The 16,778-nt window shown below is 45.0% G+C and overlaps 1 protein-coding gene across 8 annotated transcripts in view; it reads left to right on the top strand.

Moving 5' to 3' along the window:
* Positions 1-16,213, top strand: part of NMNAT3 (nicotinamide nucleotide adenylyltransferase 3) — a 98,541-nt gene extending 82,328 nt beyond the window's left edge. For 7 of the 8 annotated variants that reach the window (XM_074312925.2, XM_019747488.3, XM_019747482.3 and 4 more), the window contains 3 exons: positions 2,460-2,643; positions 9,121-9,203; positions 15,024-16,213. In XM_074312925.2, coding sequence (XP_074169026.2) covers positions 2,462-2,643; positions 9,121-9,203; positions 15,024-15,457 — 699 coding nt within the window. In that variant the 5' untranslated portion in view covers positions 2,460-2,461 and the 3' untranslated portion in view covers positions 15,458-16,213. The remainder of the gene's footprint in view (positions 1-2,459; positions 2,644-9,120; positions 9,204-15,023) is intronic. The other variant, XM_074312926.2, reaches the window with a different exon arrangement.
* Positions 16,214-16,778: the final 565 nt, after the last annotated feature.

Raw genomic sequence — 16,778 nt, 5'->3', positions numbered from 1 at the left:
GCCCATGCACAGGTGGACACTTGACCTTCGACACAGGTGGCAGGGCACAGCAGTGGGATGGAGGGGGCCTTTTTGGTAAATGTTGCTGGAGTAATTGACTGTCCAAGTGGAAAATAACTTAGTAGGACTCACATCATGCACAAAGACCCAAATGTGAAAAACAAAATGATAAACCTTTGATGAACTAATATAGGAAAATGTCTTTATAATGCAAAATGCACTAACCATAAAGGAAAAAACTAATAACCCAACTACATTAAAATTAAGAACTTTTGTTTTCAGAAAGATTCTATAGAATTGTACCCTTGAAACCTATGTAATTTTACTAACCATTGTCCCCCCAATAAATTTAAAAATAATAAAAATAAAGAGTCTATAAAAAGAACAATAAGACAAGCCATAAAGTGAGAGAAGATATTTATGACATATATAACCAACCAACAAAGGGCTGCTACATAGAATATATGAAGTATTCTACAAATCAATTGATTAAAAGGCAGACAACCCAAAATACGGGCAAAAGATTTGAACAGGCAGTCACAAAAAATTAACCTTGAATGTTTAATAATATATACAAATTAATGTTCAGCCTCACTAGTAAGCAGGAAAATAAACAAAACCACAATGAGGGGTGGCCAGTTAGCTCAGTTGGTTAGAGTGCGGTGCTCTTAAGAAGGTTGCCGGTTCAATCCCCACTTGGGCCACTGTGAGCTGCGCCCTCCACAACTAGATTGAAACAGCTATTTGACTTAGAGCTGATGGGTCCTGGAAAAACACACGTAAATAAATGAAAGTTTAACACACACACACACACACACACACACACACACACACACACGCAATGAGATATAACTACACCTGTATCAGATTGGGAAAACCCTGAGAATATCCCCATATGTCATGGTGTGGAGAAAATGAAACTCATACATCGCTGGTTGGAGGGACATTAGCTACAACCACTATAGAAAACTTTTGAACATCATCTAGTAAAGCCGCAAACACACCTACCATGTGACGCAGCAGTTCCACTCTTAAGTATATATCCTAAGAAACGTGGGCGTATATTCATAGGGGGATTTGTGAGAGGATTTTCTTAGCAGCTTTATTTGTACTTGTCTAAAGCCAGAATCCAACCAAATCCATCAACAGTAAAATAGATCAATTATTTGGTATATGATCGTGCAATGGAATGTTATACAGCAATATAACCGGTGGTTCTACATGAATTTTACTTACATAAAGTGAAAAAGAATTAACAAAAGAATACATTCAATGTGATTCCATTTATAAAAGTTTCAGAAGCAGGCAAAATGGATCTATGTTCTTTAAAGCCTGCTTAAATACATGAAATACATTTATTCATAACATGTTAATAATAAAGGAAATGCTATAAAGGAAAGCAAGAGAATTAATATTATAAAAGTAAGACTAGTCAGAGTGGGGTTGTGATAGGGAACTTCTGGTATGCCACAAAGCGTTCTGTATATTAACTTACGTAACGATTACAGCAGGATATACTTTATAACTCTTCATCAAACCATATGTGTTTTATGCCCTTTTATGTGCATGTTATAGTTTACAATACAATTTTTAAAAAATATATACTCAATCAAAATATTATCGCACTACGTAAACATTATCTTTACCACAAGGTCCTACCAAGCAGGTATTATCCCATTTTACAGACAGGAAAACTGAAATTCAAATGGCTAAGTATTTTATTTTTTCGAATAGCTTAGTAATTTGCCGAAGGCGTCCTAGGGTGGTGGAGCTGGGCTCCCACCCGAGGCTCTTTGAGTGGCATTCATACTCTTTACATGATGGTTTTCTGTAGCTTCTACAATGTCGCCGTAACTCAAACTTAAAATGCCCATTCTCCAGGCCCTGAGCCATACAGCATCGCTAATCAGCACAGCCCATGCCTCTCTGTTCCAAAGTAAGCCTTCCCATTCCCGTAGCGGCACGTTCCTCCGCCGCCAGTGGTGGGCCTGTGCAGTCAGTTTTCTTCCATCACGCACACACCTGATTCATGCTAAATCCCGTCCCTTCATCTTTGATCCACAAGATCTATTGTTTGACTAAGAAGCTATATGTGACTATTGTCCCATTCGTGATTAGAGAGTGAGAGCACATCTGTTAAGTCCCACACAGGGGAAGGCGTGGTGTTCCTCCACCCTACTCTGACCTGAACTGTCCATATTGCTATCTGGGAGTCTTGTCTGGCTCCACCCTCACAGCCTTCCTCTCCGAAGTATTACTCGGGGTTGTAGAAGGCTCTGGAGGAGAAGCACATGGTCCCTGAGGTGGGCCTTTACCCTGGCCTAAGGGAGCTTGCCACCCAGGAGAGAATGCCAAGGTCTGTTCCCAGCCAGGATGAGGCATGGAAATTTTTAGCCCCTGCCTGAATTCAGGCTGCCAGGTGGCGAGCATTTGCAACACCACTGCTCTCTCTCGCCTAGGAATGTACCAGGTGGTCCAGGGGATCATCTCTCCTGTCAATGACAAGTACAGGAAGAAAGACCTCGCGGCTGCCCAGCACCGCGTCGCCATGGTCCGGCTGGCGCTGCAGACATCCGACTGGATCCGAGTCGACCCCTGGGAGAGTGAGCAGGCGCAGTGGATGGAGACAGTAAAGGTGCTGAGGTAACAGTGCACATGCTTTTGTGTGATGACCAGGGCCTGATGACCAGGGCCAGGGTCTGCAGAGCCCCGGGGTGAAAGGTAGGGATAGAGTGTGCAGTGGGGCTTCAGCCAGGCCTTCTCAGCCAAAATCCAAGTGCCTCACCTTAGAGGGAGAAAGACCCACAGACTCACATTCCCAGAGAGGTCCTGAGTGAAGAAAACCACAAACCGCTGCCCTCAGATGCGCTTTGTGGAAACGCCCAGTCTTATTTCAGAAATCAAGAAAGTTATGAAACAGGGGCCAAGGGTCTCACAGCCTCAAAGGACTGAGAGCCCCGAATCGGGCCACCTTGTGGCTTTTATTGATGTACACACAAGGAAGTAGCATTGCTTTCTCCACGGTCTGTGAGTCTCATACATCATACCAGAAAACTGGTTCAAACTAATCACCCTTGCCTGCAAACAGCCGGAATCAAAAGTCCCATGATGTCTTAATAATTGTAGTATGTGCCTCCCCAGGGAAAAAAACCTTTATGCTGAAACTTATTGATAAGCATGGAAGGAGAACTGATGTTATCACATCATTGACTCACTTCCCAAGCAGTTGTGGGAATGAATGCAGCCACATAGCCAGAAGCTTTCCTTAGCCGGGGGAGGGTGGGGGGGCTGTGCCCACCTCTATTGACCCCGTGAGTTCTTCTGGTGGTCCCCACGCAGCTGTGCCTGGCTTGGGTTACTCCCCCCCATGGGGAATCTTACCCGTCATTGGCTGACCAGCCATCCTTTGGGGCCAAACAGGGAGACATAAGGTGTAAGCACACAGGTGAAGCAAAGTCCCTGAAAGGATCCGTCTCACAGACTCTCCTTTCTTTAGACAGACGCTTAGGCTGCTGCGGGACAACAGCGGGGCAGTGAAAAGGAGAGGAGTTTGGGTCAGGCATCAGTGTGGACCATTTCTGGTGAACTCCATGGACTTAAATGAGTTCACTAAACTTTATTACCATTAATTTCTATGTTAGTGAAATAGACATATCACTCCTTTCTTCAAAGTTTAGATAATTGTGTGAGATAGTTTGTGTTGAAGTACTCTATTATTAAACATACTAGACAATTGATAGATGACATTATCTGAAGGAAACCGTGGGAGCTAAGGTATAAATACAGGAGACATTCCTAAAATAGTAATCCAGAGTGGCTAGAAAGAGTGGGTTGGTGTAGCCGTATGTGTTTTTGTGCACTTTTGTAACATGATGGGTTTTTTTTATTTTTATTTTTAATAAATTTTATTGGGGAATATTGGGGAACAGTGTGTTTCTCTAGGGTCCGTGGGCTCCAAGTCATTGTCCTTCAATCTAGTTGTGGAGGGTGCAGCTCAGCTCCAATTCCAGTCACCGTTTTCAATCTTTTAGTTGCAGGGGGCGCAGCCCACCATCTCACGCGGGAATTGTACCGGCAACCTTGTTGTTGAGAGCCCGCGCTCTAACCAACTGAGCCATCCGGCCGCCTCTCTGGTAGCTCAGCGGCAGCTCATTGTCTTCAATCTAGTTGTGGAGGGTGCAGCTCACTGGCCGATGTAGGAATTGAACCGGCAACCCTGTTGTTCAGAGCTCATGCTCTAACCAACTGAGCCATCCGGCCGCCCAGACATGATGGTTTTCGAGCATTTTGTTTGAGAGAGTAAGTTGGGAGTAGGTTCTGGCAGCTGATACTTCAAATTTTCTGAGAAGAAAATCTGGCTCCACTGTCACCACTTAGTAGCCCTGTGACTTGAGGCATTTGACCTAACTTCTCTGACACACATTTCTCACTTGCGAAACAGGGACAATACAACCTAATGAGGATTTTAAAGATGTAAATGACTTTTCTGACAGAAGCACATAAGAATATTCAGTAAATGGGACCTTATTATCGTAATTCAGTAGATTGAAAACTGCATCTACATAATAAGCCATCTTTTCTAATTATACAAATCCTGGGTTCTATAAATCTAGAGTTTAAAACAGAAAAGAACTATGAATCTAGAAATAGTTACACGGGATTTATTTTTTTTTCCTTTTGGAATTGCTGTTAGCGTTCAACATAAGTAATTTGCTGTTGTTTATAAGCCCTGACAAGTACTGCATGTTAGAACCATAGGTCACTGACTTATGGTGGGAAACAGTACTGGGAGTTGGCTAGAGAAGTAGGAAGTCCCGCCTGTCCTGGCTGTCGGGGATTGTGAGGTGGGCCTGCCTCATCCCTAATGACAGCCAGCTCTGCTGGAAGGAATTGCAAATTGTGGACTGCATTTTTTAATCTATTGGGAAGCACAAGGGACAGGTCAGATAATTGGCAGCCCTGTTCATAATCTCTTTTGGTTTTCGTTTTTCACTTATCTTCAAAGTAACTTGGGAGAAAAATGTTTACATTTTTAGTAAAGGTAAACATTTAGTTACATATCCTGGTTCTTATTATTTTCTTTTTACTGGGGAAAGAACCAGCTGGAAGCATTCAGCAGTGACAGTGTTACTTCCGAAACTCTTGCCAAATTAAAAGGAGAGCAAATATGAAATGATTGTTAAGACATATGCGCTCTCTCTTTTTTAACATAAGGAATAAATTTACACCTGGATCATCCTTTCAGAATAAGCCATATCGTCAGCTCGCATTTATCTAGGCTAACTGAGGAGAATAAAAACAATAGATAATCCAACAAGTCATTTAGCTTTAATATGTAGTCAGAAACAGACAGCCACTGTCCTCCACCATGCTGTAGAGTACGGCCCAGGGCTCAAGTTTTGGAGCCCAGTTTACTACTAGCTAAGTGACTTGCTCTAAGTGAGTTAGACTTTCTGAGCCTCAATTCCTCACCTAGTAAAATGGGAATGATACCACCTACTTTACTAGGGTACTGCGTGAATTAAATGAGGTGGTGTAGGCAAAATACCGGGTTTATGGTAGGTGTTTAATAATGTTAGCTACCTTCCCTGCATCCTAGCACTAGCCCATAACTTATCCTCAAAACAGATAAGCTATTCCCAGATAAATAGGAACTGACTACACTACTGCATAATATTATTAGTGCTTCTGCTGCAAAATGCAGGCATGAGCTAAGATTTTACTTAACACATGTTTTCTTTTTTTCTTTTTTTACTATATCCTTGCGTTCAGTGCTTCTTAGCCCTGGTTGCACATTGAATCCCTAAGGAGCTTTCAAAAGTATCGAAGCCTGAGACTTACCCTAGAGACTGGGATGTCACTAGTCTGGGTGGGGGGCGTCAGGATTTTTAAGAGCTCCCTGGGGATTTTAACCTGTGGCCAGGATTGAGGCCATAGCCTCCGTCTCTAAGTATGTGATCAGGCTTTTGATTAGTACCGAGTTCCATCCAAACCAGTGGTCTCAACTCTGGTCGTAGGAATCACCTGGGAAGCTTTTTTTTTTAAGAAAAAAATGCTCAAACACCCCCCCCCCCCAAGATTATGATTTGTCTGGGATGAGGTCTAGTCATGGGTAATTTTTAAAAGGTCCCCAAATGATTTATTTTGTGCAGCCGAGGTTGAGAATCACTGATACAAATAGTCAAGACCATTTTATCAGATAGCTGGTTAAGATCTTTTTTTCCCACTATTTAGAGAAAGCTTCATCTCCAAAGTGTATTCATTGCATTGGAAAATTTGTTTGACTACCAATGCTTTCCTAAAACTACCAGAAGCACTTTTTTCTTTAAGATTGAAAATCTGGTTAAAATTTTAAAGACAGGTGATTTTAAAAGCATGGTAGAAATCTACCCCACCCTTTGTATCTTCTCCATAGAGTCAAGAGTGAATTTACATCATAGTGACAGAGACAAATGTCACTAGGAAGTAAACTCATTGTGGGACTTATTGAGGATTCTTTTTCTCTTTACCAGGTTGCTTATTTTTACTCTAAATTTTAAAAAATCTAGGTCAGCTTTCATGCGTTTAGGGCATTCGATAACTTACCTCACCGGCCTTTTCCCCATTGTGTGGGGTGAGGGCCTTGGTGACAGTGCCACTTGATGTGGCCCATCCTCATCATCTCATGTACCCCTTTGCAAACATGATCTCATGTTGTCCTCACTTTACAGATGAAGAAACTGAGGCTCAGGGAGGCTAAGTTAACCACAGTCATGACAACAAACAAGCAAGTGGTGGAGCCCCAGTCTGTTTGACTCTGAAGCCGTGCTCATGGCCGTCTTCAAAACCAGGGACCTCCAGGTAGAAACACGGAATGGCTGACTTTGCTCCTGCCACAGTGAACCTCTGATCGTGCGTCCCCGGAGACCCGTGGTGCTGCTGAGGACACAGAGAACATGCTCCCAGGGTCAGTCCTCAGGCCCAGGGCTGGGCACACCACGCTCCACTCAGGCAGGCAGGAAGAGGAAGTCATGGCCACTGCCCCACAGAGGCAGTGGAGGTCTGTGAGGAAGAGGCATTCAGCACTGAAAGTAAGCATTTGAACACCAGGGTTCAGAGATCCAGCTAATATTCTAAGTAGGGTCAACTTGAACCGGGAGCTTCAAGGTAAGTAAAATAAAATGACAGTCACCACTTTTTATTGACCACCTACTATGTGGACCAGGCGCTTTCACATATGAACTATCTAGTCAGCTCCCTAACTCTGAGAAGTAGGTGGGATTAGTCTCATTTTACAGATGAGGAAATGGAGGCTCTGGAAGGATCAGTAACACACTTAGAGTCCTACAGTTAGAGAGTGGAGTGGAGATGCAGACCTACTTCAGTCTGATGTGAGATTCCATACTAACCCAGGAGTGAATCCTCAGAAACGAAGTTTACCAAAAGCAAAGCAGTAAGACAATATGGAAACACAGCTAGTCCGTAAGATGACTTGGCTGAGTCTCTGAGATCATCAGGAAGGACTTTGGACCAGAATTAAATGTATTTATTCATCCACTCCTTCCATCATTCCTGAATTCAGCCGACTGTAGGTAAGCAGGTCCTAGGTGTTAAGACAATAAAGATGGATTGGATGAGTTCACAGTCTGGTAGGGAAGCTAGACTAGGAGCAGTGGTAATAATAACAGCTGATGTTTATCGGGCACTTTCTGTGGATGGGCCAGGCTGAGCTCTTCGCTGAATCCTCACAACAGCTCTCTGGGGTAGATACTGTCATTAGCACCACCACCCATCCCCCGCCGCCCCATTCTACAGATGAGGAAACTGGAGGCAGATTGCTTAAGGAACCCACCAAGATCTCACAGCTACAAGCTGGCACCAGAATTTCAACCCAGGCAGTCTAACTGGTTTGACTGCCTGAGCCTTCCCCCAGTAATAACCAGCATCAAGCCACTTCTCCAGCATTTGGCAGGGTAAAAGCACTTCCTCCTGCGTGGTCTCGTGATACTGATGGAAATAAGGCCAGTATTAACTTTCATGAGCAATTAACAGACAAGGTCGGTGAGGCTCTGAGCGTGTTAGTGACCCATCCAGGTTCATATAAGCAGGAGAACCTAAACTTGAACTCACCAACTCTGGCTGCAGAGCACCTGCTTTTACCATGAGGCACTGCTCCCTCCCCACTCCAGCGCCTGTAAATGCATAATACAGTGGGTAGAAGATAGAGGATCAAATTGATATGACATAGTGATGACCTGTGTTTGATTTTTTAAAAAAGAAGAAGATACAGGTATCTCTTGAGTTGCAGAGGATAAAAGGCTGAGAGAGCCGCACATGCCAAATTGGTGCCAGTCTGATCACATTTGAAATGCTAACACGTAATGAGATCTGCTCTGTGCTGCACACTGTTCAGTGCACTTTGCATGCATGGCTCCTTTAATCTTCATAACAACATCGGAGGCAGGCTCTGTTATTATTCCTTGATTTGCAGGCGCTCAATCATCCCCACAGAGACCTGAAACCACTGGCCCAGGGTCACACAGCCTCCCTGTGGGGGAGCTGGGATTCAACCCACGCAGCCGGGCTCCCAGCCAGACCCTTCGCAGTCTCCCTCTGGCGTCCTCAGATGCTGCCTTCCCTTAAGAGTGAGCATCTCTTTCGAGAGCCGGCTGTGCGCCACGCACTGTGCCCCTGCTTACTGGGTCGTAGCTCATGTGCCTTCACAAGAGTCTAAAAAGTCAGCGCTATTATCCTGGCTTTACAAATGAAAATTTGTATCTTGAACTCAGGTCTGTCTGACTCTAATAACCCATGTCTTTATTCCCTACTCAACTTTTTAAAAAGTGAGATAATTGAAAGATAATGTGGAAAAGGAGCGGAAATATGCTCCTTTCACCCAGGGCTCACAGAAGGCAGTGAACTGTTTGGAGAGGGCGCTCTGTGAGGACCCCATGGCGTCTGCTTTCTGTCCCAGCTCCTGGCACAGGGCCTGGCACTTAGTAGGCCCTCAGCAAATGTTTGTAGAATGAGTTACCTTAAATGGACGAAAGCAAGCTGAGACTTAAAATCCGAGCCCCTCGTTGGCTTTGGGGGGACTATTGGCAGAACAGACACACCCTGAGCCGTATGTTTACAACGCAGGCATCACCACAGTGAGCTGCTCAGCTCTCTGTCCCAGACAGAAGGCCCGGACCACAGCGGGAGTGTCTCCCTGGAGCGTGCAGGTAGGTGCTGACCCCCTTTTGAGTGGGAGGGAGCTCTGACAGGAGTCACTGCCCTCTGGGCACAGGGAAGGATGTTAAGGGTGGCCTGGTGGGGTCAGCTGCCCAGTGGGAAAGGTCTAATTAAACAATCCACCACCACCCTTCATACATTGTTATGCTAATTGGGGATTTTCTGCCACAAAGGAATTTACTCGTGTGATTTGTGCTTGTGATATGGATGACAGTCACAAAATGTGCCATTATAACCCTTAAACTGAGAGACTAACACTTACAGCAGTGTAACTCAGTGGTTTACTCAGAAGTGGAAACCTGTTTTAAAGACAATCTAAAGTTGATTTGGGTTATCCTTTCAGTGTGTAACCCTGGGTTTCTACCCTGTTCTCAACTCCTGGTGTGTGATGGAACCTTGTCAGCTGTGATTTCAAAGCACCTTCTCTCTAATGGCAGTCCTGGTATTGGGGGTCAAATGCATAGCCCCGTCCTGCAAATAAACAGGAGCACCCGGTGATGGGAGGGCAAGATGTGACACCAGTAGTGTCCCTGGTCCCACTGAGCCCAAATTCCAGCAGGTGCATCTGCTGGGTTTCCTGCTGTGCCCCTCTCAACTTTGGTTGGTGGACACTTTCCGGATCAGAAGGTGTTGGGAATGTCACGGGAAATCTAAAATGATTTCTTTACTGCAGGACTTTTCAGAACCTATATTCTGTTCATGTGCATCGTGACTCTAGAAGAAAAGGAAATAATAGTCATTTTTGCGTTTTAATCATGGAACTCTTTTTAATAGTATTTCTGAGAACCAGTGTTCCCCAGAACACAAATTGGGAAACACTCTTCTGAAAGGACTGGAAAATGCCACCAGGCCCTAAAGGTTTCATGCAACATTCCCCAAATCTTGGATCGCTCACAGCAGAATCACCTGTGACACTTGTTAAAAACACTGATTCCCAGGCCACACCCCACACCTCCTGAGTGGGAATGAGGCTTGGGAATTTGGATGTTTAATAGGCACTCTGGGATGAGCTTTATAGCCAGTTTGGGGAACTGCACACTGGAGTAGGAATCCAAAAAGGTGTTATAGCCTCCTGTGTAATCAGCTTCTCCAATGCTTATTACAGCCCTCCGGCCTCTGTCTGCCTCTCCTCCACTCACTGCATGGGCTCTTCTCCACTCTGCCCCAGTCATGAGCCCTGCACCGTGTTAGTTCTCAGCCTTCTGCCTCCTTTCTGAATCATCTCTGGCTCAGCAGTCACTCCTAATAGGGTTCTAGAGATGCTCGCTGAGCACCCCGCTGGACCAGGCTCTGGGCTCAGGCTGAGTACAGAAACAGCCTGCCCCAGCCCCTGACCTGAGCTGGAAACAGGTGGTAATGGTGGTGAGTCCAGCATGGCCTGAAGGGGAGACCCCTGCACCGACGCTCATAGGGTTAGTAAGTTCTATGGGGCTGGGGGCATTTCTGGGCAGAAAGGCAGGTGAGCAAGGCACAAAGGCAGGAAACAGCACAGGTGCTGGGGAATGCTGGAGCCTCCAGTGAGAGGCAGGGATGGGGGAGGGATACCACCCCCAGGTTCCCAGCTTCTCACACTTCACCTCTCTGCAGATGCTTCCAGGACCCCTGTCTGGCTCTTTGCCTGGGCTGCCCCTCCTCCCCCTTCCCTTCTTGGCTCCCCTGTTGAAAACCTGTCTGTTTTGGGACCCACCTTCCCCATGAAACCAGTCTCAGCTGCTTTCACTGAGATGGGCTCTCTCCCTCCCTCTGCCAAAGCTCATCCCACATTCTTTTCGGATTTATTTTTCTAGGGGCTACTAGCCTACTCTGGTCAGCGCAGTCATGTTGGGGTTTGTCCCTTACCCTCTTTCTGTCTGTCGCATTCATCTTGTTGCATGAAAAGTGGGCTTTTCAGTTTACCAAAATATATCAGGGACTTCAAAAATGTTATGCCCGTTGCTTGAGATAACCCCCTCCTAGGAATCCGGCTGAGGAAATAATTAGAAATCGGGACAAAGATTTATGCAGAAAGATGTTTATCACAGCAATTTTTGCTGTGATAAATGGCATAAAATAAAATGTTTAAACATAAAGGAATGTATAAGTAAATTATACTATATACATATAATGAAGAATCTACACAAAAGGTTTTCATGGTTTAGAGAAATGCTTATGAGGTAAGTGGGAAAAATCAGGATACAATGCTATATATAATCTCAAGTATATAAAAACATGTAACTATACTCTCACATCTACGTGCATGTCTAAATCGAGAGGAAAAGATTTTTTAAAATACACCAAAATATTGACGATTTTTGTAGGAAGCAGAATTATTATTGTTGCTGTTGTTGTTTTGTACTTTAAATACTTATATATTTTCCATGCATTCCATAATTGATGCCAATTTCATGTTTATAATCAGAAAAAAATACTAGAGCAATTTAAAAAAGGAAGATGAGGTTTTCCTCAACATAAGTTTGGCCTTTGATGATGTGGCTTGTACGTTACTAGTGAGATATTTCCAAAGGACCACTTTGTGTGCCATGTATTGTATTGTGAGCTGTTTTTCTCTGGAAATGCAAATTATAGGCTGAGCTCAGCATTTTCTGGTTGCTGGAGCCCTGCTTTGCCTCTCACTCCTGTGATTTGCGGTCCTCCTCGGCCTCTCCAGAGCCCTGTGGATTGCTTGCTGCGTTCTGGGCTACTTGGGTGTGACACTGGGGTGAAGGGTGCCTGGAACCTCTAACAGACCCAGTGTGTCTGTCTTTTGTGGAGGTGTCCCCGTCCTTGGCTAATGGGGCTGAGCACAGCTCAGGGACCTTCCGAGGACGCCCTTTCCATTTCACACTAACTTCCAAGGTGGCCTTGTCTGGCTAAGTTGGGTGCTGCCCTCTAGTTGCAATACCTGGCTTCATGGCTGGTGTCCTGTTAAGACCCAGAAGTCCCACACTCCCGTGTCTGTCTGTGGCCCATGTGGCAGGGTCCATACCCTGTACAAAGCAGGAAACTCACCTAGCATTGCCTCCCTCACTCCGTTTCCATAACTTCCACAGGAGATTTGTTCATCCCCAGTTTACAGCTCAGGAAGCAGGCCCGTCTGCTGTAACTATGCCTGCGTCCTAGATCTAACCCAGGGCTGGCTGACCTCAGGGTTGGTGCTTTTTGATATCAAAGAGGGCGACTGGACATTCAAAGAAAACGGTCCTGGTGGCACTTCTTCATGTTCTATGTAAATAGCTGCTTCATCTGCTTTTCAAAGCCTGTGGCTATTCAAACAGAGCACACTGCCTAAAAATGACAGTGGACATCCTGTTTATGTCACTGCCACTTTTAAAATGAATCAAATTGGTGCCTTTATTCAGTACCTCAGACTTACGTACTTTGGACTTGGCCAGTCAGAGCCACTCGAGCTGAAGATTTGGTAGCAGTGATGGGAGTGGATCTGAAAGGGGTACGTGCAGGCCTCTGTGAGGCCTGCTGGCAGGGCTGCCCAGAGCTGGGGTCTGAGGCCCATGTTGCTGGAAGACAACGTGCCTTTGACGTGAGGAACAGGGACGGTAGGAGCACTTGTCCCCGGTAGGCAAAGTCTCGGAGTGAATCATTTTCTTTACTGTCATCATTAATGAATTAAACAGTATCTGATATTGAAGCTGATATGTGGAAATCATCCCCACAAAAATCCACCGGGAGAAGACGGGGGTGTCTTCTCTGTTCTCTAACCTTGTAAACTAGAGAGGGTGCCCCAGGCCTCAGGAGACCCTGACATTAAGTGTTCGTCATCTAACCTTCCCCATAGGAAGACCAGATAAAAACCACCAAATTGTTATGTTGTCTCACTACATTATTTTGCTATATTATAATGGTTTAATAAATAATTCAATCATTGAATAATTATCTTGCTATATTTCAGTGGTTGAATAAATAAGACATTAGAGTAAAACCTCACAGATGCAAAACAGTACAAGTCTACATATATGTTGTGAGCAACGGGATCAGCCCAAATTAGTGAAAATATGAGTTATTGAATAATTTTTAATGATTTTTAAAGGCCATGCATTTAGGAGATGCCCCATACGTGTTCAAAGGATGTGTGGATGAATGGATTGGTAGATAAGTAGGTGGGTGGGGGATAGGTGGGTGGATGGGTGGATGGGTGGCTGTCACGCTTACTCTGTTCCAAGCACAGTTTCGAGTACTTTACATTTGTAAGTTCAGTCTGAAATAATCCTATGGGATAAGTACTGTTCTATCCACATTCTACAGTCGAGGTCACTCAGCTATTGAATGGCAGAGCCAGGATTTGAATCGAAGGTGTCTGGTTCTTATAAATGTTTGAGTATCATTTCATTATACTAATACTATGCTGCTTGAGTGTTTGCAAAGTGTGTTTCTGTAATTACGTCTGCTGAGTAAATAAATCTAGTGCCCACCATTTCATCGATTGGGAAACTGAGGCCCAGAGAAGGAAGGATTTTGGCTCCAACTCCAGAGTAGCCTGTGCCCAACTGAGGCTGGAACTCAGACCTCCCCCATGACACCTCCAGTTTCTCACTTTCCATTCCAGAACTGGTCTGGTGCTCCTTATTAAACTCATCTGTCTGGTTCATGTCCAGATTCCTTTGAAGGTTCCGGAATAGAGGAGCTGAAACATCAGGCTGTTCCCCAGCAGGTGCTGTCCCTGAAGCCCCACCCAACTGAGGTTTCATGGTGACTGAGAGATGTCAGCGCTCTAGGAGCCCAGGTTTTGCTTTTTACCAAGCTTGAATCCACCTCTAGAAGGACCAGAGATTCAGCTGGTTGCTTCTAACTTGGACTTGATTTTTCCTTTCCAGATTAGCCCATTCAAAAGGGACGTGAACGTGAACTGGTGCCAGGAAAACCCAGGAAGGGCTTCTTGATTCTGATGCATGTACAATTCCTGCCAGGGGGCGGCAGCAGGCGGCTGCAGAGCCTCTCAGTTACAAATGCCCCCACCTGGCGGCTGGCTGTCAGGTTTCAATGCTGACCACTCTGCCTAGAGGAGTGACCTCAGGCAAGTCGCTTGCCTCTCTGTGCCTCAGTTTCCCCCTCCACAGAATGGGCGCAACAATAACACCTACCTCATGACGTTCTGAAGATGAAATGAGATTATGCACGTAATGCACTTTGCAGTTGTTCTCATAGTGAGCACCCGATAAATGTTAGGTCTTCTTTTATCATCACAATCACCCTTCTGTTAGAACAAATGCCAAGGAATTATCCACATTGATCAGGTGTTCTAGAGCTTTGTTTTATTGAAAACAGATGAAAAGGTCACTAGCGGGGAGTCTTAGAGACCTTTTGATTATCCAACAATCCTTTATAATTAACCTTTATGATGAGATCTTACTTATAAAAGTACCAGGAGTTAGGGCTGAAATAGATTTTGATAAGGGCAATGACTTAACCTGAAGCCCTAGTGTTTTACGAACCTTACCTTCTGTCAGCAGATGGGGTTCTGTGTACAGCACAGCCGTCTTTGGACCACTCTGCGATGGGATCTAGCAACCACAGACTTATGATAATAACATTAAAAATAAGACACTGGTTTGTATGACTTGGCACTTTGCCAATATAAGACAATATATTGATTTATTACTTACAATTGACCTGATTGAATTATTACTTGCAACTGTCTATTCCTGCAGTAGCTTCCGATTCATTTCCGTGCTTTTTCTTTTTAAGTCATGAACATACAGACATTGCGTTCCCAGTACATTCCAAAAGCATTTTGTGAAAATTTCAAATGGAATATGTTATCTTTACTGGCCATGACCCTTCGGTAACTTTGCTGGCATCCACCCTTGTTTTCCCAGCTGTGCCTGAACTAAAGCTCCTCTGTGGGGCAGATGTCCTGAAGACCTTCCAGACCCCCAACCTCTGGAAAGACGAGCACATCCAGGAAATAGTGGAGAAGTTCGGCGTGGTGTGTGTGGGCCGGGTGGGTCACGACGCAAAGGGGTACATCTCGGCCTCACCCATCCTGCAGAGGTACCAGCACAACATTCACCTGGCCAGGGAGCCTGTGCCGAACGAGATCAGCGCCACATACATCAGGCAGGCCTTGGGCCAAGGGCGGAGCGTGAAGTACCTGCTCCCCGACGCGGTCATCACCTACATCAAGGACCACAACCTCTATACCAGGGACAGTTCCTGGAAAGGCGAGAGCACCCAGCACAATGCCGGAGAGAGGAAAGCACCCAGAGCAATGCCGGAGACCAGCCACTCCTCCAAAGGAGAGGCCCGTTAAGGTCTTCGTTTTCCTTGTTTTTTTCTTTTTGCATTGGTTTTATTTCAACAATGATTTTATTTCTGAAGAGTCTTCTATCCCAGAGAGAGACCCCTTCTTTGGGGAGGAGCAAGTGTCTGCATCACCAGGATAGACATTTATCAAAGAAGTTAGCATTGTGTGTCAGGTCATTAGGATGCGGCAAAAGCTCTCATGCCTGTGGGTGAAGAGGCCCTCGGACATGGTACGTGGTCATTGGGGGCTGTGCACCGAAGGCGGGTCTGCGCACCACAGGGACCCCTGACCGTCAGATCAGAATTGCCCACAATGCATTTCTTTGACAAGGGCCAGGTTCAGCGTGCTGGTCTTGACCCGAGAGACTTGACAGGATGCTAATTACCAAACGATGGGCTTCGTCAACGCCATGTTTCAAACAACATTATACTCATCAAAGAGTCAAACTTTTGGAAGCAGCACTTTGCTGATTTACATGGAATCTTCTGTTAAGAACCATGACCTGCCTGCTTCCTGGCCATTGACAAAATTTATCCTAAAATGTTTCTAAGGAGTGATCCTCCAACAGTATTTTTGATACAGCAGGTGTTTTTAACATAGTTCTTCTATAAATGCCAGGGCTCCTGATTTCCAGGTTTCTAAAACGGAGCTGAGGTAAGACAGATACCTCGACTGTTTTAGAGGACTTTTTGAATGTTTTGTGACGGCCCACCTGTTTGGGTATCGAAAAAGGGCTAAATAATAAATTGACATCAAAAAGTACTAATGAAAAGTTTCTCTTTTTTCTTCTTTTGTTATATTATTAATGCTGGATGTATCCGCTATTGCTCTTCTTTTTAGCGACTCCACGAAATTGGCTACGGAGCCAATCAAACTGGCATGAATTTAAAAGTTATGTTCCCAAGTATGAGCCATGGAGGAAGCCATTGCTTTTCAATACCATGCAAACAGTTCTCTAACCGGAAGCTCTGGGTAGATGGCCCTGTGTGAGTGGGCCCTCAAAGACGAGCCCAGGAGTCTGGTGTGGATTCAGGACTTGTCATTCCACTCCTGATTAGAAAGAGGTTTTGTTTGGCCTAATTCTGTTTGAGTTCACTCATTACGCTTGCTAACCAAAAGCCTGAATGCATTCAGGATTTTCTTCTCCATACTTTTACCCTGGTTCATCCTTGCTACAGATTTAGTCTTGCAAAACAACAAAGGGTCCGTCATAAAGAATGTAATATCACCCCAAACATATCCCAGTGTTTGCAGGGTGTTATAATGGCAATGAGTGAAGTAGGAAATCGGGTTCCCGGCTCCAGAATAGTGACACCCTCCTGTGGGG

The sequence above is a fragment of the Rhinolophus sinicus genome, chromosome 5 (genome assembly GCF_057876585.1).
Source record: "Rhinolophus sinicus isolate RSI-liver-muscle chromosome 5, RSI-T2T, whole genome shotgun sequence".
In the NCBI taxonomy this organism is placed as follows: Eukaryota; Metazoa; Chordata; class Mammalia; order Chiroptera; family Rhinolophidae; genus Rhinolophus; species Rhinolophus sinicus.
The sequence above is the reverse complement of the archived record's forward strand: the minus strand, read 5'-3'. Positions and strand labels throughout refer to the sequence as shown.